This window comes from Lithobates pipiens, unplaced genomic scaffold, assembly GCF_037356315.1.
Source record: "Lithobates pipiens isolate NorthernLeopardFrog02 unplaced genomic scaffold, aLitPip1_a1.2 Scaffold_16, whole genome shotgun sequence".
NCBI lineage: Eukaryota > Metazoa > Chordata > Amphibia > Anura > Ranidae > Lithobates > Lithobates pipiens.
In genome coordinates this window covers 6,812,972-6,834,072 of record NW_027507748.1, presented here as the reverse complement: position 1 = coordinate 6,834,072, position 21,101 = coordinate 6,812,972, and the positions used below count along the sequence as shown (strand labels likewise).

The window sequence follows — 21,101 nt, the reverse complement described above, 5'->3', positions numbered from 1 at the left end:
AGACAATATTTCACCCTGTGACGATCCCACCACCGTATAGGGTACAGGCTTACCGGATCTATATGACCCTAGCAGACATACGCCTCAGGGGTCAATCAAAGCTTGTGATCCCAGCCAAAATGGTCTCAAGGATTAGATGTATCAGTCATGGCATATACGGTCCCAACAAACGACTAGATGTAGTCACTATTCTTCATGTGCATATACAAATCCGACAACGACTCAGGCATGGAAGATGAAGAAACAAGGCCAACATGGCATAATAACGTTTTTTAAAAAAAACTTTAATAAAAAATTTAGCTAAAACTCACATTTCCAAGATGGACAATAAAGCATGTCAGAGAGAAAAAAGTGGCAGTAGCGGAGTCCTCCCGACGCGTTTCGACCCACCGGTCATCATCTGGGGTGGGCTCACACTACTGACATACTGCCTTATATAGGTACTCACACAATGAAGTGATGCCATTCCCCCATGTGTCGCAATTATGCCCACTTCCGGTATATCCAAGATGGCAGACGGGCGTGCGTTCCACGCCTCGGTTATTATGCGTTCCACCCATGTGTCAAATCCATTTAAGCCTGAAAATCATGATTGGAAGTGGTAATAATTCCACTTCCGGTATAGGTAAAAATGGCGGCCTGGCGTGCGTTCCACGCCTCACAACAGATGCGTTCCACCCATTCACATTGATGTATAGAAAAAAGGGGTGGAAACGAACCTGCTTCGTATGATGTTGTATTAAATAACCAAAGGGGACCAACCTATATGAGTCTTTAACTATTTAGGCTTACAAATGGACATAAAGGGATGTCCAAAACACTTTTGCAAATGGTGACCAGGAACCGGAAGTGTACATCTACGAACACACCGGAACCGGAAGTGAGTAAACATCACTTCCGGTACGGAGTGGGAATGAAAACGAGGCCTGAGTACAAGGAGAACATTGTCTCTTCTCTAGTACTCCTAAAAAGGTGGCGCTAATGACACCTAGTGGCCACTAATAAAATTAAAATTTGGTAATACAGAAACAACACAAACAATATATCACATTGTGCATAATATAAATCACATACTATGAAATAGTGACTATATGATCTGAATAACTATCTTACCATAAAACATAGAAATAAATGAATGTGTATATATACAATAAATGAGGTCATTAAAAAATAATAAAATGAAATAAAAATATGAAATGGAAACTACTTAATGAATTATACCCACAGATAAACATGCGTAATGCCAGACTGCACATTGCTAATATTACGAGAAGGTCCTATGAATCATCTATGAAAGCATTAATGTCCCACTCCACATTCATACCAAATGGGGAGTGGGACTGAAGCTCATATATCCAAAAAGTCTCAAGCCTGGAGACCCCGCGAGTGAGGGGCCCCCCTCTCCAGGGTGGAGTGTATTTATCTATCGCGACAAACTGTGTGCCACGTAGATCATTATTGTGGCATTCCCTATAGTGTTTCGGCACCGTGTGCTTGGATAATTTACTTCTGATCAGGGAGATGTGTTCGCCGACCCTCGTGGAAAAAGGTCTAGTGGTACGGCCGACATATTGCTTCCCACAGGGGCAGGTTATTAGATAAACCACATATTTAGTTTTACAGGTGCAGAAACATTTAATTGAATATCTTCTTCCAGTTACTGTAGATGTAAATTCTGAAATTTTTCGTTGTGTCAGTGCATTATGTTGACATACACTGCATTTTTTGCACGGGAAATAACCTACCAAGTTGTGAAAAAAAGTAGGCTGTGTTGGGGGATTAATGATGTTGGGGGCAATTTTGCTTTGCAAAGTAGGAGCCCCTCTAAATAAGACATTTGCTCTTTCAGGGAGATTAGGACCAAGCACAGGATCTTTTCTCAAAACCTCCCAATGTTTACTAAAGATCTTTTTTACTTGCCTATATTGCATATTAAAAGTGGTTATAAAAGACCACTTAAATTTATCATTGTCATTCCGAGGGGTTTTAACCTGCAGAAGAGTGTCCCTGTTTATATTTGAGACTTCCTGTAGTTGTTTTTCCAGAGTGGGTGCATGATACCCCTTATCTAAGAACCGTTGTTTTAAACAGTTTGCCTGATCCACAAAAGTGTAATCATCGGTACAGTTACGACGCAGTCTAATAAATTGACTGCGAGGAACAGAGGTAAGCCAGCTTTTATGGTGGCAGCTATCGATGGCAATGTAGCTATTGCGGTCGGTAGACTTGAAGTGGGTTTTGAAACTAAAACCCCCTGATGTGATTCCAATCTCCAAATCTAAAAATTGTATTTTATCAATGCTGGTCTGGTGGGTTAGAGAAATTCCCCTATCATTATTATTCAAACCACTAAAGAATTCGCAAAGCGCATCGGAGGTGCCTCCCCATAGGAGGAGGATGTCGTCTATGTATCGGACCCACAAAATCAATGATGGGCTCCGTTGAGCATAGACGACATCCTCCTCCCATTTGGCCATGAAAAGATTGGCCAGACTGGGCGCAAATTTGGCCCCCATGGCCACACCCCTTTGTTGTGAGTAATACTGGCCATCAAATCAGAAATAGCTGTGGCTGGTAGCAAATTCCAATAATTCTATAATGTAATCACGTTGACAGGGGACTAACGTATGTTCCTGATCAAGGAAGAAACGTACCGCTTCAATTCCCTTATCCTGTGGAATACAGGTGTATAGGGATGCGACATCCGCGGTAGCTATAATGCATTGTCCTTGGAATTGTATACCTTCCAATTTTCTGATGGTATCCCCAGTATCCTGTATATATGAGGGCATCTTTCTCACGAGTGGTTGGAGATAGAAATCTATATACCTGCCTATACGTGCTGTGACAGAATTGATGCCACTCACAATTGGTCTACCGGGGGGGGGCTGTCAAGCTCTTATGGATTTTGGGCAGATAGTAGATGGTAGGTATTCTAGGGGATGCCGGGACCAAAAAGGCTTTTTCTTTTTTGTTCAAGATTTTTTGTTCATAACCCTTATCGATAAGGGCTTTTAGTTGTTTTTTGTAAACATTGGTGGGGTTGTTAAGTAATTTACAATATGTGTCTGGCTCACTCAAAATATTTGCCATTTCCTCCTCATACTGGATCTTGTCAAGTATAACTATGCCCCCTCCCTTATCGGCAGGGCGTATTATAACTTGCTTCTGATCACAGAGAGACCTCAATGCGACTTTTGGCAAAGAAGTGGAGTGATGCTTTTTGACTGGTAATTTGGCTAAGTCGCTGAGTACCAAATCCCTAAAAATTTTCACTGCAGGAGCAGTGGGTACTGGAGGAGAAAAGAGGGAGGGATTAGATAGCCCTGAGTGGACAGTACCTGACGTGCTGGCATGGTAGTCTGTGCGATACGGATTAGATGTAAGATATCTTTGAATACTCATCTTCCGTGTAAATTTATGTATGTCTATAAATGTGGAAAATTTATTGAGTTTGTTAGGAGGTGCAAATTTTAGGCCCTTGTCTAAAACTAACATCTCTTCAGATGTAAAAGACTTGGAGCTCAAATTGAAAACCCCCCTGCCCTATCAGAGCCTTCTTCTCTTTCCGTCTTTGTAATCTCCTTCCCCCGCATACCAAAAAAAGGGGCCAAGAACGAGGATAGGTTGTAGAGGGGGAAGGAGATTACAAAGACGGAAAGAGAAGAAGGCTCTGATAGGGCAGGGGGGTTTTCAATTTGAGCTCCAAGTCTTTTACATCTGAAGAGATGTTAGTTTTAGACAAGGGCCTAAAATTTGCACCTCCTAACAAACTCAATAAATTTTCCACATTTATAGACATACATAAATTTACACGGAAGATGAGTATTCAAAGATATCTTACATCTAATCCGTATCGCACAGACTACCATGCCAGCACGTCAGGTACTGTCCACTCAGGGCTATCTAATCCCTCCCTCTTTTCTCCTCCAGTACCCACTGCTCCTGCAGTGAAAATTTTTAGGGATTTGGTACTCAGCGACTTAGCCAAATTACCAGTCAAAAAGCATCACTCCACTTCTTTGCCAAAAGTCGCATTGAGGTCTCTCTGTGATCAGAAGCAAGTTATAATACGCCCTGCCGATAAGGGAGGGGGCATAGTTATACTTGACAAGATCCAGTATGAGGAGGAAATGGCAAATATTTTGAGTGAGCCAGACACATATTGTAAATTACTTAACAACCCCACCAATGTTTACAAAAAACAACTAAAAGCCCTTATCGATAAGGGTTATGAACAAAAAATCTTGAACAAAAAAGAAAAAGCCTTTTTGGTCCCGGCATCCCCTAGAATACCTACCATCTACTATCTGCCCAAAATCCATAAGAGCTTGACAGCCCCCCCCCGGTAGACCAATTGTGAGTGGCATCAATTCTGTCACAGCACGTATAGGCAGGTATATAGATTTCTATCTCCAACCACTCGTGAGAAAGATGCCCTCATATATACAGGATACTGGGGATACCATCAGAAAATTGGAAGGTATACAATTCCAAGGACAATGCATTATAGCTACCGCGGATGTCGCATCCCTATACACCTGTATTCCACAGGATAAGGGAATTGAAGCGGTACGTTTCTTCCTTGATCAGGAACATACGTTAGTCCCCTGTCAACGTGATTACATTATAGAATTATTGGAATTTGCTACCAGCCACAGCTATTTCTGATTTGATGGCCAGTATTACTCACAACAAAGGGGTGTGGCCATGGGGGCCAAATTTGCGCCCAGTCTGGCCAATCTTTTCATGGCCAAATGGGAGGAGGATGTCGTCTATGCTCAACGGAGCCCATCATTGATTTTGTGGGTCCGATACATAGACGACATCCTCCTCCTATGGGGAGGCACCTCCGATGCGCTTTGCGAATTCTTTAGTGGTTTGAATAATAATGATAGGGGAATTTCTCTAACCCACCAGACCAGCATTGATAAAATACAATTTTTAGATTTGGAGATTGGAATCACATCAGGGGGTTTTAGTTTCAAAACCCACTTCAAGTCTACCGACCGCAATAGCTACATTGCCATCGATAGCTGCCACCATAAAAGCTGGCTTACCTCTGTTCCTCGCAGTCAATTTATTAGACTGCGTCGTAACTGTACCGATGATTACACTTTTGTGGATCAGGCAAACTGTTTAAAACAACGGTTCTTAGATAAGGGGTATCATGCACCCACTCTGGAAAAACAACTACAGGAAGTCTCAAATATAAACAGGGACACTCTTCTGCAGGTTAAAACCCCTCGGAATGACAATGATAAATTTAAGTGGTCTTTTATAACCACTTTTAATATGCAATATAGGCAAGTAAAAAAGATCTTTAGTAAACATTGGGAGGTTTTGAGAAAAGATCCTGTGCTTGGTCCTAATCTCCCTGAAAGAGCAAATGTCTTATTTAGAGGGGCTCCTACTTTGCAAAGCAAAATTGCCCCCAACATCATTAATCCCCCAACACAGCCTACTTTTTTTCACAACTTGGTAGGTTATTTCCCGTGCAAAAAATGCAGTGTATGTCAACATAATGCACTGACACAACGAAAAATTTCAGAATTTACATCTACAGTAACTGGAAGAAGATATTCAATTAAATGTTTCTGCACCTGTAAAACTAAATATGTGGTTTATCTAATAACCTGCCCCTGTGGGAAGCAATATGTCGGCCGTACCACTAGACCTTTTTCCACGAGGGTCGGCGAACACATCTCCCTGATCAGAAGTAAATTATCCAAGCACACGGTGCCGAAACACTATAGGGAATGCCACAATAATGATCTACGTGGCACACAGTTTGTCGCGATAGATAAATACACTCCACCCTGGAGAGGGGGGCCCCTCACTCGCGGGGTCTCCAGGCTTGAGACTTTTTGGATATATGAGCTTCAGTCCCACTCCCCATTTGGTATGAATGTGGAGTGGGACATTAATGCTTTCATAGATGATTCATAGGACCTTCTCGTAATATTAGCAATGTGCAGTCTGGCATTACGCATGTTTATCTGTGGGTATAATTCATTAAGTAGTTTCCATTTCATATTTTTATTTCATTTTATTATTTTTTAATGACCTCATTTATTGTATATATACACATTCATTTATTTCTATGTTTTATGGTAAGATAGTTATTCAGATCATATAGTCACTATTTCATAGTATGTGATTTATATTATGCACAATGTGATATATTGTTTGTGTTGTTTCTGTATTACCAAATTTTAATTTTATTAGTGGCCACTAGGTGTCATTAGCGCCACCTTTTTAGGAGTACTAGAGAAGAGACAATGTTCTCCTTGTACTCAGGCCTCGTTTTCATTCCCACTCCGTACCGGAAGTGATGTTTACTCACTTCCGGTTCCGGTGTGTTCGTAGATGTACACTTCCGGTTCCTGGTCACCATTTGCAAAAGTGTTTTGGACATCCCTTTATGTCCATTTGTAAGCCTAAATAGTTAAAGACTCATATAGGTTGGTCCCCTTTGGTTATTTAATACAACATCATACGAAGCAGGTTCGTTTCCACCCCTTTTTTCTATACATCAATGTGAATGGGTGGAACGCATCTGTTGTGAGGCGTGGAACGCACGCCAGGCCGCCATTTTTACCTATACCGGAAGTGGAATTATTACCACTTCCAATCATGATTTTCAGGCTTAAATGGATTTGACACATGGGTGGAACGCATAATAACCGAGGCGTGGAACGCACGCCCGTCTGCCATCTTGGATATACCGGAAGTGGGCATAATTGCGACACATGGGGGAATGGCATCACTTCATTGTGTGAGTACCTATATAAGGCAGTATGTCAGTAGTGTGAGCCCACCCCAGATGATGACCGGTGGGTCGAAACGCGTCGGGAGGACTCCGCTACTGCCACTTTTTTCTCTCTGACATGCTTTATTGTCCATCTTGGAAATGTGAGTTTTAGCTAAATTTTTTATTAAAGTTTTTTTTAAAAAACGTTATTATGCCATGTTGGCCTTGTTTCTTCATCTTCCATGCCTGAGTCGTTGTCGGATTTGTATATGCACATGAAGAATAGTGACTACATCTAGTCGTTTGTTGGGACCGTATATGCCATGACTGATACATCTAATCCTTGAGACCATTTTGGCTGGGATCACAAGCTTTGATTGACCCCTGAGGCGTATGTCTGCTAGGGTCATATAGATCCGGTAAGCCTGTACCCTATACGGTGGTGGGATCGTCACAGGGTGAAATATTGTCTTCTTCGGTCATAACATCACAGAATCCTGGCTGTTATTACAACACGTTCAGATTGACACCTTGCACGTTTTTTGGACTATATATCCATTTATGGACTTTATCACTGTGATTATTTATATTTACATAAATTTATAGTCATTGTTTTCTCCTTTGGGATAAATATTCACACAGTCACCATTTTTGGTTTATATATATATGCATAAGTCACCTTATATATTTTTTATATATTTTTCTCATTTTACAGTATTATCCCCCTTCTTCGGGGAATTTCATATATATTTTGACACATTTGAGCACATATCATTTTGTAGCACTATAAGAAACATATACAAGTTGAGCGCTTACACTATACTTTTGACATGTTTTTCCAGCTAAAAAATCCCTAATTTTAGCGTGTTAGCAGCTCATTACTTGTACATTTTTACATTTTTCTATTTTTCTTTAATTTTTCTTTTGCGCAATATTGTTGGTGTATAACTCTTTCTTATGAAAGATTGAACCCATGAACTTGAAAGTGGCCATTTTAAACTGTACAACATTAAATCAAAGCACATGGAGCAGTATGCAAGCAAGAATAAACATATGAACACACGACAACTACTTACTTTTTTGAAGAACACGCTTGATCCTTCTGTACTGATCGTGCTCCCTCAGTTTCAGGTCTGACCAGCGTTTTCTCAGTTGTTCCTTGGATCGTCGTACCCCAAAATTCTTCTGAAGACTCTTCGCAACTTTAGTCATGATCTTGGCCTTTCTGATATTTGCATTTGGGTAAGGTCCATACTTCCCATCATAGTCGGTCCTCTTCAATATGTCCACCATCTCCAACATCTCTCCAAAAGACATATTTGAGGCCTTAAATCTTCTCCTCCAGGATCGTGACGTTTCAGGCTCCGGGCTTTCCTCGCCCTCCTCCTCGTTAGTGGAACTCTTATTGCGCACCTGTGTTCTCTCTGCCATGTGCTCTCCCCACTGCGCCGAAAGAGAAGGGGCGGGGAATAGTCTAGAAAGAACGTCAGGGGCGGGCGGAGTTTCACACATGGGCACTGTATATAAAACGCAACACGCGTGTGTCGTACGTACGATCTGTAAACACAGCGAGGAGCTGACGCGCCGATCGTGCAAACGAAGGTACAATTTTTAACTTGGTACATCACTAGCCTAGACTGCTTCTATATAGGCCTATGTTGGGACAAGATTAGGAGGGTTTAGCATGGCATTATTAGTATTTTAGGGTTTGTCTTGTGTTGTGTCTTGCAGACAAGATGGATCCCTTCAAGAACTCCAATTTTATGGGGCTATTCCTTGATCTGCTGAGGGAGCTGCCCTGCCTGTGGCAGAAGAACAACCCCTTTTATACTGACCAAAGAAAGAGGAAGGCAGCTCTGGAGAAACTTCTTGCTTTGGTGCGGATCATGGTCCCCACGGCAGACATGACCTATGTGAAGGGTAAAGTTGGTGCCCTGAGGTGTATATATCTCAGGGAGCGAAAGAAGCACCAGAATTCTCTGAGATCAGGAGATCCAGATGCCATTTATTACCCCAGGATGGTGTACTAGGAGAGGCTGCATTTTATGGCAGACCAGGGGGAACCCACGCCACCACTCTCTAGTCTTCCTTCAAGGCTTCCTTCACCCCCAGCTGAGGCTTCCGATGTCCAACCTGGGCCTTCCAGGCAACAACATGTGGAGGGGCCCAGCTTGAGACAGGTATTGCATTGTTGAACATATTTCTTGTGTTACATTTAATGATGTTAACTAGATGTTATTATTGATTAGTAAGTTGTGATTTAACAAAGTGGTTTACATATCAAGAGACAGTAGTGACCAAAAATGATTGGGACGGGAAAGAAAAATGCTGGGCTCAGAATGATAGTCTGTTCTATTTGGTAACATTCAATTTGCAACAGTCATGAGCACAAAATGGTGTGATTGATGAGCAAAAAACTAAAACTATGTCCCATTTTCATACACAGGAAGACCTCAGCCGGGGGAGGCTGTGGCAAGTGGCAGCCGGGAGGTCGACCATCGCCCTCCTCCACAACTACAGGAGCCGAGCCACAGCCTGGAAGGAAGCCTGGCGGGAAGTGCCCAAGGAAGACGAGTGAGTGATGGCCTGGGTTCAGTCTGGTCTGACAGAAGATGCAGCCTCTTGAAGAACCACATCCTGGGGACATAGATGGCCTCTGCTCTACCTGATCTCTCGGACTTCTGGACCAGACTTCTCTCCCTGAGATATGTACTCTTCAGGCCACCAATTTAGCATTTTCGAATTAGCTCATGTCTGCCCTGGGGGCCAAAGGCTGCGCCAAATTGACAAGTTTCTCCAGCGCTGCCTCCCTCTTTAGTTGTTTGACACCTAAATAAAGGTTTTTTTGTTTGAAGAAATACTTGCGTATGTGTTTTACTTCAAAAAGGACAGTTTATTTGTGAGCAGGCAGGTACATTTAAAAAAAAACAAAGTGAAATGAATAACAAGGGGCACCAACACCAAACAACCTCCTGTAGATTAAAAAAGAAAAACAAAATACAAAAAAGATAATAATGGTGTTGTGGTAAGTTGACACACAAAACACACTCAAAAAAATGCAAAGATGAGCAAACTGTCAAAAAAGGAGATGTCGATTAAAAAAAACAAACACAAAATTATAAAAAAACAAAACAAAAAAAGATTGTGTAGATGTGGCGATTTAAAATATTGTATTGCTGAAATGAGTAAAAAGACTAAAGAAATACGTTCGGGAGAAGTGTGTGTGACTATGAGCATCAAAACAAGTTCATTCTTGCAGCATTGTAAAGAACAAGAGAATGCGCTTCATGAAAGAATTTTTAACATTGCAGCGTGACGAATGTTCTATATCGATTACGAGTGGTAGTTTTACCTGAGCGAGCGCTTCCGTGTCCTAATTTGATTGTGAGCATGCGTGGCACCTTGTCCATCGGAGTAGGCTACACATGATTGGACTATGCCCGATCGGAGCATGTTGTCGGAAAAATTTATAGACAAGTTGGAAAACTTGGTCCGTCTGAGTATCCAACGGAAACAGTCCGATGGAGACCACACACAGTTGGATTATCCGACAACACGGTCCTATCGGACATTGTCCATCGGAAAGTCCGACCATGTGTACAAGGGCTTAAACGTAGGGCTGGCATGACAGGGGTTAAAAGGGGCTTGTTAGGACCTAATTAAGGGCACAGGATAGATCAGTAGTTGTAGGGGGCAGGCTTTGAGCGGGGAGGAGAATAAGTTATATTTTTACAGGAAGGGGAGGGCTTCGGTTAGCAAAAGAAAGTGAAGGAGCAACTTCCCAACTTCCCACCCTGTATAAGGTGGTTTGGAACCGATTACGGACTCTGGGGGTCTTTCTAAGTAAGATGGGTTGATGGCGGGGTACAAGGTCCTTTTTAGGTTATCTGGGCACCAAAAGGTATGGTGTAGGGACCCGTCTGAGGCACGGCTCCCAGGTGGTGGATGTGTACCTGCTAGTTGTCTCTGAGTTGGTTTTTGCGGTTGGAGGCCGGTGAAGTGACTAGCAGGTACTGTCCTGGTTATTTATGTCTATTAGGACCTTGCATCCTTTGCTCTTTAAATAGTCTGGTCTGGTTTGTTATGTAATTAATGTTAATTATTGGTTATTTATATTTGTTAATAAAAAGGCTGCTATGGTCAATTTACTCCAATTGGTGTAGTGTGGTCATTGAGGGAAAAGGTTTTTTTTTTTTAGTATAGCAGTAACAAGACATATTTAATACCATAGTCATGGATTTGAGTCATAATTCTTGGCAAAATGGCCCAATACATTGATTGTTATTTATAAATATACACAGTACATATATACTCATACCTCCCAACTTTTTGAGATGGGAATGAGGGACACCTATTAGCAAAAGTATGTGGCCATAGGACACACCCCCTGCCACACCCCCTTAAAGGAGAATTCTACAAAAAATATGATTAGTTAAACCCACAAGTGCTTTTTTCCACCACTATTCCTTTATATTGGCTTTTGGAATTTACAAATGCAGCAATTCAGAATTTGGATGAAAGGTCTATCTCTGGGAAACACTTTTTTAAATAATACATTTTATATAATATTATATAGATCAGACCAAAATGAGGGACAAATGAGCGGGACAGAGGGACACTCCCTCCAAATCAGGGACAGTTGGGATCTATGTATACTTCATTCATTTCTGCTTTTCTTTTTTTCTACTTTTTTAATCTTCCCATAATGTGATTTCTCCTCCCCCAGTCCCCCTCTCTGACATCACTGTGACTTCCTCCTGTCTCCCGGATGGCAGCGCAGAGGCCGAATGTTCAGTGAAAGGATCAGATCCGCGTTATTCCTGGAGTTTGGATGGAAGATCCGTCTCTTCACACCGTCGGGTAACTCTTCCTCCTCCGGTCTCCGGAACCCTTCACTGTGATGTCACCAATCACATCAATAATCTAAGAAGATCCATCAACACCTCCTGTGCAGGTGAGTGAGAGAAATGTCTCCAGGCTGAATTTACTACTAAAGATTTTACTGAGAGATAAAATATTCCAGACACAAAGATTACAACCCAGGAAATACATAACATGACAGAATGATCAGCTTTCATCAGAGCCTTTTACCTTCCCATCCACAGAGGTGTATCATGGATGGGGCCACAGGGTTGGTTTCTCTGAGTGAAAAATTCTTAGAGGGCACAGAGAAGCTGTCCAAGCTGGAAGCCAATAATGGGCAGTGGAGGTATCCCCCGCCCCACAGCATGCCCATTGCATACATGCAGTTGCGGGGTGGGCAATGCCTCCAACACCTATGATTTGTTGTCAGCTTTGATAGCTTTCAGGCAGGATAGCTTGGGTGGTTTTGGACTTGTGTCACCCCTACCTAGGAGGGAACCCTGGACACTGGCAACCAACCCTTCTCCACCGACCACACCACAGAACAAGTCCTAATATAAAATACAGTTTTTATGCAGATATACAGAGATAAAAAAACCTAGAGAAAGCAGAATGAGCTTTAGTGTGGGCTCAGATGCTGGCTGGTCACTGGCAAGGATGGCTGCTAGGCAATCTGAGGGATTTTCCTCAGGGTTCGTGCATGTCTGGACATCCCAGTGCTGCTTCTTAATCAGAGGTTCCTAAGCAGGGGAAAGTGCTGGGGACAGTGCAGCCCGCTCACCTCTATCTGAAGGTGATTGCTGGGGAGAGGTAGGCTCCGATGTGAGATTTTCCACGGGCTCCGAGTTGTCTGCAGGTCCCTGCATGACACCTGTGTCCTATGAGGGATCAGAAGGCGCCACACCGGCGCCATCTTTGGATGATTGCATGGCCGGCTGTGGGAAATAGTCGGTGAGGTGGCGCAGCTTGTGGAGGCTGAGATATTTCTTCTTGGACATACCGTCCAGTCACTGAGGATGAAGGCTCCCCTCCGGTGCATCAGGGAGAGAGAGATGCTGCTGGTAAGTCCTGGGAGCAGCTGTTTGTCCCGGGCTGAGCAGAGCTGGGTGGTTGAGCAGCCATCTTGCTCCATGGCTGGCCACGCCCCCCAGGAAGGAGTAGATTTTTATTGGCTGGTGGTCCCCTCCTTTAGAGATCAACCAAAGCCTAGGAATCCGTCACACAATTGGCCCCTTTAGGATCTTGCAATAAAAGTTTCTGCAGCAAAGATATTTCAGGAATTCTGTGACTTTTTATGACTGTAATGGATTTTACAGATCTCCCCATCTCTGTGTCTCTCAGTTCCGGTATCAGATCCAGTCCTGGATGTGAGGTGTCTCCAGAATGGCAGCGTTGAGATCTCCTGCTGGGTGGAGAACGGGACTGACCCCTCCATCTACCTGACTGTGAGTGGAGGATTGGGGATATATGATGTCCCCAGCTCAGAGCGGACAGTCCATGTCACTGTGCCTCCTGTGTCATCGCCCGATTTCTGGAATATCAGATGTTCAGCAAAGAACATCATAAGTGAGAGATCCACCAAACAGACACAAGACCCTTGTCCAGGTGAGTGACGTGTGTCCTTTCCCTTCCCTTTAGAAAGGCCCGGAGTGGAAAGAAAGAATGCACTAGACATAGGGCCTGCATGACAGGGGTTAAAAGGGGCTTGTTAGGACCTAGTTAAGGGCACAGGATAGATCAGTAGTTGTAGAGGGGAAGGTTTTGAGCGGGGAGAAGAATTAGTTATATTTTTACAGGAAGGGGAGGGCTTTGGTTAGCAAAAGAAAGTGAAGGAGCAACTTCCCAACTTCCCGCTCTGTATAAGGTGTTTTGGAACCGATTACAGACTCTGGGGGTCTTTCTAAGTAAGCTGGGCTGATGGCGGGGTGCAAGGTCCTTTTTTAGGTTATCTGGACACCAAAAGGTATGGTGTAGGGACCCGTCTGAGGCACGGCTCCCAGGTGGTGGATGTGTACCTGCTAGTTGTCTCTGAGTTGGTTTTTGCCATATCATTATACAGATTAGACCAAAATGAGGGACAAATGAGGGGGGACAGAGGAACAGAGGGACACTCCCTCCAAATCAGGGACAGTTGGGATCTATGTATACTTCATTCATTTCTGCTTTTCTAATCTTCCCATAATGTGATTTCTCCTCCCCCAGCCCCCCTCTCTGACATCACTGTGACCTCCTCCTGTCTCCCGGATGGCAGCGCAGAGGCTGAATGTTCAGTGAATGGTTCAGATACACGTTATTCCTGGAGTTTGGATGGAAGATCCGTCTCCTCACACCGCCGGGTAACTCTTCCTCCTCCGGTCTCCGGAACCCTCCACTGTGATGTCACCAATCAGATCAATACTCTAAGTAGATCCATCAACATCTCCTGTGCAGGTGAGTGAGAGAAATGTCTCCAGGCTGAATTTACTACTAAAGTTTTTACTGAGAGATAAAATATTCCAGACATAAAGATTACAATCCAGGAAATACATAACATGACAGAATGATCAGCTTCCATCAGAGCCTTTTACCTTCCCATATAGATCACACCCAGAGGTGTATCATGGATGGGGCCACAGGGTTGGTTTCCCTTAGTGAAAAATTCTTAGAGGGCACAGAGAAGCTGTCCAAGCTGGCAGCCAATAATGGGCAGTGGAGGTATCCCTCGCCCCACAGCATGCCCATTGCATACATGCAGTTGCGGCGTGGGCAATGCCTCCAACACCTATGATTTGTTGTCAGCTTTGATAGCTTTCAGGCAGGATAGCTTGGGTGGTTTTGGACTTGTGTCACCCCTACCTAGGAGGGAACCCTGGACACTGGCAACCAACCCTTCACCACTGACCACACCACAGAACAAGTCCTAATATAAAATAAAGTTTTTATGCAGAGGGACAGAGATAAAAAACCTAAACAGAGACCCAACATTCAGTAAAAGAGGTCATACAAGTACATAATGTGAGGAGAACACCAGAATGTTCCGGTATCAGATCCAGTCCTGGATGTGAGTTGTCTCCAGAATGGCAGCGCCGAGATCTCCTGCTTGGTTGAGATCGGGACTGACCCCTCCATCTACCTCACTGTGAGTGGAGGATTGGAGGTCTATAATGTCACCAGCTCAGAGCGGACAGTCCGTGTCACTGTGCCTCCTGTGTCACCGCCCGATTTCTGGAATATCAGATGTTCAGCAAAGAACAGCATACGTGAGAGATCCACCAATCAGACACAAGACGCTTGTCCAGGTGAGTGACGTGTGACCTTTCCCTTCTCTATAGAAAGGCCCGGAGTGAAAAGAAAGAATGCACTAGACGTAGGGCCTGCATGACAGGGGTTAAAATGGGCTTGTTAGGCCCTAGTTAAGGGCACAGGATAGGTCAGTAGTTGTAGGGGGCAGGCTTTGAGCGGGGAGGAGAATAAGTTATATTTTTACAGGAGGGGGGGGGGGGGCGCTTCGGTTAGCAAAAGACAGTGAAGGAGCAACTTCCCACCCTCCCACCCTGTATAAGGTGGTTTGGAACCGATTACGGACTCTGGGGGTCTTTCTAAGTAAGATGGGTTGATGGCGGGGTGCAAGGTCCATTTTAGGTTATCTGGGCACCAAAAGGTATGGTGTAGAGACCCGTCTGAGGCACGGCTCCCAGGTGGTGGATGTGTACCTGCTAGTTGTCTCTGAGTTGGTTTTTGCGGCTGGAGGCCGGTGAAGTGACTAGCAGGTACTGTCCTGGTTATTTATGCCTATTAGGACCTTGCATCCTTTGCTCTTTAACCACTTCCCACCCGGCCAATGCACATATACGGCTGGGTGGGAGCCGTCTACTCCTGATAGGACGTTCAGGAACGTCCATCAGAAGTAGCGGGATCGCGCGCGTGCGTGCCCGCGCAGCGGCGCGATCCCGATGCGCCCGTGTCACCCGAACACGGCGCATCTCAGATCGGCAGGAGGGCTCTGTGATTGGCCCTCCTGATCACATGACGGCCATGTCCAATCACGGCCGTCATGTGATGTAAACAAGCAGCCAGTTGCTAGGCAATCGGCTTCTCCTCTCCTCACACAGAAGTCATTGCTAAAGAGAGGAGAGCAGATCGCTGCAGCCGGCTGATGATCAGTGAGTATGAGCTGTTTTTTACAGCTTTTTACTCACTGATCACCAGTCTAGTGTACACACAAATCACCACACAGTAAACACACCACACAGTATAAACACAATGTCCCCACACATGTCCCCAAAACATACATCTCCCCAAATAATAAAAACACATGTCCCTAATAATAAAAACATGTCCCCCACATATGTCCCACTAAAATCACATGTCCCAATGATTATCTACACACATATGTACGTGATCATTTGCGTACATATGTCCGTGATCACACAAACCAATTATTATACACTTAACGGAATTTTTTTTACCAAAAACATGTAGCAGAATACATTTTGGCTTAAATTTATGACAAAATTTGATTTTATTGGATTTCTTTTAAAATAGAAAAAAGAAAATATTGTTTTTTTTTCCAAATTTCCGCTTTTTTGCGCTTATATCGCAAAAAAGAAAAAACGGAGTCGTGAATAAATACCACCAAAATAAAGCTCTATTTGTGCGAACAAAATGATAAAAATTTCATTTGGGTACAGTGTAGCATGACTGCGCAATTGTCACTGAAAGCGCGAGAGCGATGAAAGCTGAAAATTGGGCTGGGAAGGAAGGGGGCGAAAGTGCCCTGTATTGTAGTGGTTAAATAGTCTGGTCTGGTTTGTTATGTAATTAATGTTAATTATTGGTTATTTATATTTGTTAATAAAAAGGCTGCTTTGGTCAATTTACTCCAATTGGTGTAGTGTGGTCATTAAGGGAAAAGTTTTTTTTTTATTTTTAGTATAGCAGTAACAGTAAAAAGACATATTTAATACCATAGTCATGGATTTGAGTCATAGTTCCTGGGAAAATGGACCAATACATTGATTGCTATTTATAAATATACACAGTACATATATACTCACACCTCCCAACTTGTTGAGATGGGAATGAGGGACACCTATTAGCAAAAGTATGTGGCCATAGGACACACCCCCTGCCACACCCCCTTAAAGTAGAATTCTACAAAAAAAAATATTAGTTAAACCCACAAGTGCTTTTTTTTTTACCACAACTATTCCTTTATATTGGCTTTTAGAATTTACAAATGCAGCAATTTAGAATTTGGATGAAAGGTTTATCTCTGGGAAACACTTTTTGAAATAATACATTTTATATACAATTATATAGATCACACCAAAATGAGGGACACGTGAGGGGACAGAGGGGCACTCCCTCCAAATAAGGGACACTGATATATATATATATAGATCAAGGTAAAGACAAACAAACTACAAGTATACTATATTGTCCTATCAAGTTCCATGGTGGGGACAGGAAGCCAGTGGTAAAAACTATAAGGGTCGCTGCAGTTGCACTTGTGACTGGGCCCTGTCGTTCTGCTGCTGTGGAGGGGGTCCAAGACCCGGCATCTCTCCCTGCACCCCTGGCTGTCCGTTTAACATGTGGGGGGAGCGAAGAGCAGGAGGAATATGCCCTTAAATGTGATATTATTCCTCGTGGAGCGATCCTCTAAATCAGCCACTATCACTTGGAGGAATCGGATTTCTTCAGTGTGATGGTCATAGGCATCTGTCATTTTGTTATAAACTGAGGTATGTTCTGTCACCACTTTTTCCAGGTCGGTCGTGCATTCCTCTACCCGATCATTTCTTTTTTGTAAGGTAGATATAGAGGAGCGCAGTTCATTACGATAGTCTCTTTGCAGAGAAAGCAGAATGAGCTTTAGTGTGTGCTCAGATGCTGGCTGGTCACTGGCAGGGAGGGCTGCTAGGCAGTCTGAGGGATTTTCCTCAGGGTTTGTGCATGTCTGGACATCCCAGTGCTGCTTCTTAATCAGAGGTTCCTTAGCAGGGGAAAGTGCTGGGGACAGTGCAGCCAGCTCGCCTCTATCTGAAGGTGATTGCTGGGGAGAGGTAGGCTCTCATGTGAGACTCTCCATGGGCTTTGAGTTGTCTGCAGGTCCCTGCATGATGCCTGTGTCCTATGAGGGATCACAAGGCGCCACAACAGCGCCATCTTTGGATGATTGCATGGCCGGCTGTGGGAAATATTCTGTGAGGTGGCGCAGCTTGTGGAGGCTGAGGTATTTCCTCTTGGACATACCTTCCAGTCGCTGAGGATGAGGGCTCCCCTCCCTTGCATGAGGGAGAGGTAGCTGCTGCTGGTAAGTCCTGGGAGCAGCTATTTGTCCCGGGGGTGAGCAGAGTTGGGTGGTTAAGTAGCCATCTTGCTCCATGGCTGGCCACGCCCCCCAGGAAGGAATAGATTTTTATTGACTGATGGTCCCCTCCTTTAGAGATCAACCAAAGCCTAGGAATCCCAGTCACACAATTGGCCCCTTTAGGATCTTGCAATAAAAGTTTCTGCAGCAAAGATATTTCAGGAATTCTGTGACTTTTTATGACTGTAATGTATTGGGGTGGATGGGGTATTACAGGGGAAATCATATTTCATTATAGTACAATGTTACAGATCTCCCCATCTCTGTGTCTCTCAGTTCCGGTATCAGATCCAGTCCTGGATGTGAGGTGTCTCCAGAATGACAGCGCTGAGATCTCCTGCTGGGTGGAGATCGGGACTGACCCCTCCATCTACCTGACTGTGAGTGGAGGATTGGAGGTATATAATGTCACCAGCTCAGAGCGGACAGTCCGTGTCACTGTGCCTCCTGTGTCACCGCCCCATTCATGGAATATCAGATGTTCAGCAAAGAACCACATAAGTGAGAGATCCACCAATCAGACACAAGACCCTTGTCCAGGTGAGTGACGTGTGACCTTTCCCTTCCCTTTAGAAAGGCCCGGAGTGAAAAGAAAGAATGCACTAGACGTAGGGCCTGCATGACAGGGGTTAAAAGGGGTTTGTTATGACCTAGTTAAGGGCACAGGATAGGTCCGTAGTTGTAGGGGGCAGGCTTTGAGCGGGGAGGAGAATAAGTTATATTTTTGCAGGAAGGGGAGGGCTTTGGTTAGCAAAAGAAAATGAAGGAGCAACTTCCCAACTTCCCGCATCCTTAATCATGTGGTTTATATTTTTACATTCTTAGCTGTGCTTCATATTATGTCCCAACTTTTCTTTTAGATATTGTATATACATTAGGGATGGAGGCAGATGAACGTATCCATTCATTGCCTCATACAAAGTCCCAAATCCCCCTTTCCCCCTTTTTTGATGACATGATTCAGGGAAGCACATTAGCTAAGGTAGCATACAGTCTATTAATTGTATTAACTATATTGAGGTTTCACTATTGCAGGGAGACTTTTGCTGGACATTTTGGATTTTTTGCTATTAGTTTTGTGTTTTTGTTTTGTGGACTCCTGGGTTCTGCATCCTCGGGAGCTGCGATGTTTGGTATGGCCCCTCCCTCTGCCTCCCCCCTTTGGTTGGGATGGTGAGCGGCGCCACACACACATCGACGCCATGCCTGTGCACCGAGAATCACATGATGCCGTGCGTCCACGTGCGGCGTTGTCATGGCGCCGCACGCTGTTGTGCTTGTTTGTCTATCAGGTTTTGACAGGAGGGAGGACTTTGAGCGCCAACTGTTGAGTGACACTGTGTGCCCGGGTGGTGGCTCCGCCTTCCTTCCCTCTGTTTCATAACGCAGCGTGGCGTTGGTGGCATACTGCGGTTATCCTTGGCCATTGGGACTGCATGCTGGTGGAGCACACACCTCACTTTGATTTTGAGATACATACACACACCGGCTCCCATGATCTCCTTTCGAGATCTAAGGCAAATATACATTCTTATTTTTTCATTCATTTTTTATTTCTCCTCACATTTGTTTGGGCTGTCACACTATAGCCCTCACTTGGCTTGGGCAGGTTCTGCCCAAGAACGGCCCTTTTTTTTGCACTTAACACAATCACACTTTTACATTTCATTTTTATTGATTTTTTTTACTTTTTATTATTTCTTACAGTACATCTTATGGGACTTGTACACATAGAGCATCATTTATTCTCTTATCTTATTACCAACTGTGAATCACAACGTCACTATTGCTTCACATGCTGCATCCCCGGCCTTGATGTGGCCGTGTTTATGTTGCCTCAGCTCCCGTGGGAGGTATGACTTCCCCATGGCGTCCGCAACCTCTAATACTATTATCTTATTACTAGCCTGTATTCTCTGGTAAGAATGTTATATGTTATGTATACACTTGTACTTTTGCTTTTGTTTTTCTCGGTGTCCAGTGATTGTTCACCCTGTTAACCCTTTATATTATTTTATTATTATAGATGATTATGTATGCGACTGCTCCTGATGAATGGGACTCCTCCACGAAACGCGTAGAGCCCTTACCTTATGCTACATCTATTAATCATGTGATCTTGAGATGCCGCAATAAGTGATATCAACTTATTTTTGCTAATGTTTATCAATTGATTATTATTGCTATAGTTGTGTTTATGAATCAGCATAATCGCATTACCGTGCTACCAGGATTTTACTATTTATAGACTGGTTTTGAATTATGTTATTAACCTAATCATGCTGTTCATAAACTAGTATAAACTAGTATAATTGTACTATCATGTATCAATATTCTTTTACTTATAGATTGGTTATCAATTGTGTTATTATCATGTATAACAAATTATTAAAGATTTATAAATTTTATTATTTTATTTATTATTGTTTTTTTTTAATTTAATGTATATGCTTTTTGGCATCCTTAATCATGTGGTTTCTATTTTTACATTCTTAGCTGTGCTTCATATAAAGTCCCAACTTTTCTTTTAGATATTGTATTAGCAAAAGTATGTGGCCATAGGACACACCCCCTGCCACACCCCTTAAAGGAGAATTATACAAAAAAAAAAGGATTAGTTAAACCCACAAGTGCTTTTTTTACCACTACTATTCCTTTATATTGGCTTTTGGAATTTACAAATGCAGCAATTCAGAATTTGGATGAAAGGTTTGGCTCTGGGAAACACTTTTTTAAATAATACATTTTATATACCATTATACAGATTAGACCAAAATGAGGGACAAATGAGGGGGACAGAGGGACACTCCCTCCAAATCAGGGACAGTTTGGAGCTATGTATACTTCATTCATTTCTGCTTTTCTTTTTTTCTACTTTTCTAATCTTCCCATAATGTGATTTCCTGGACCTCCCCATGTCAGCCTACTATGGGTCAGCTCTGCCCCCTCTGACCCCTCCAGGACCACCTTTTTCCTAGCCCATAAAGGGCGGCTGTCTGCCCACACCAGTGTTCTTTTTTCGTCCTCGCTCCGGACGCCTTTTAAATTTTATTTATTTATTTTATTCACCATCCATCCTGTTCGGGTTCAGCCTCTCCCGTATCAGAAGACCCCCCCCCCCCCCATAGA

At 43.5% G+C, this 21,101-nt stretch overlaps 1 protein-coding gene across 1 annotated transcript in view; it reads left to right on the top strand.

Moving 5' to 3' along the window:
- Positions 1-20,338, top strand: part of LOC143981567 (uncharacterized) — a 56,244-nt gene extending 35,906 nt beyond the window's left edge. The window contains exons 3-7 of the mRNA XM_077479530.1: positions 11,481-11,708; positions 12,959-13,222; positions 13,820-14,047; positions 18,249-18,512; positions 19,999-20,338. Coding sequence (XP_077335656.1) covers positions 11,481-11,708; positions 12,959-13,222; positions 13,820-14,047; positions 18,249-18,512; positions 19,999-20,024 — 1,010 coding nt within the window. The 3' untranslated portion in view covers positions 20,025-20,338. The remainder of the gene's footprint in view (positions 1-11,480; positions 11,709-12,958; positions 13,223-13,819; positions 14,048-18,248; positions 18,513-19,998) is intronic.
- The last annotated feature ends 763 nt before the right edge of the window (positions 20,339-21,101 follow it).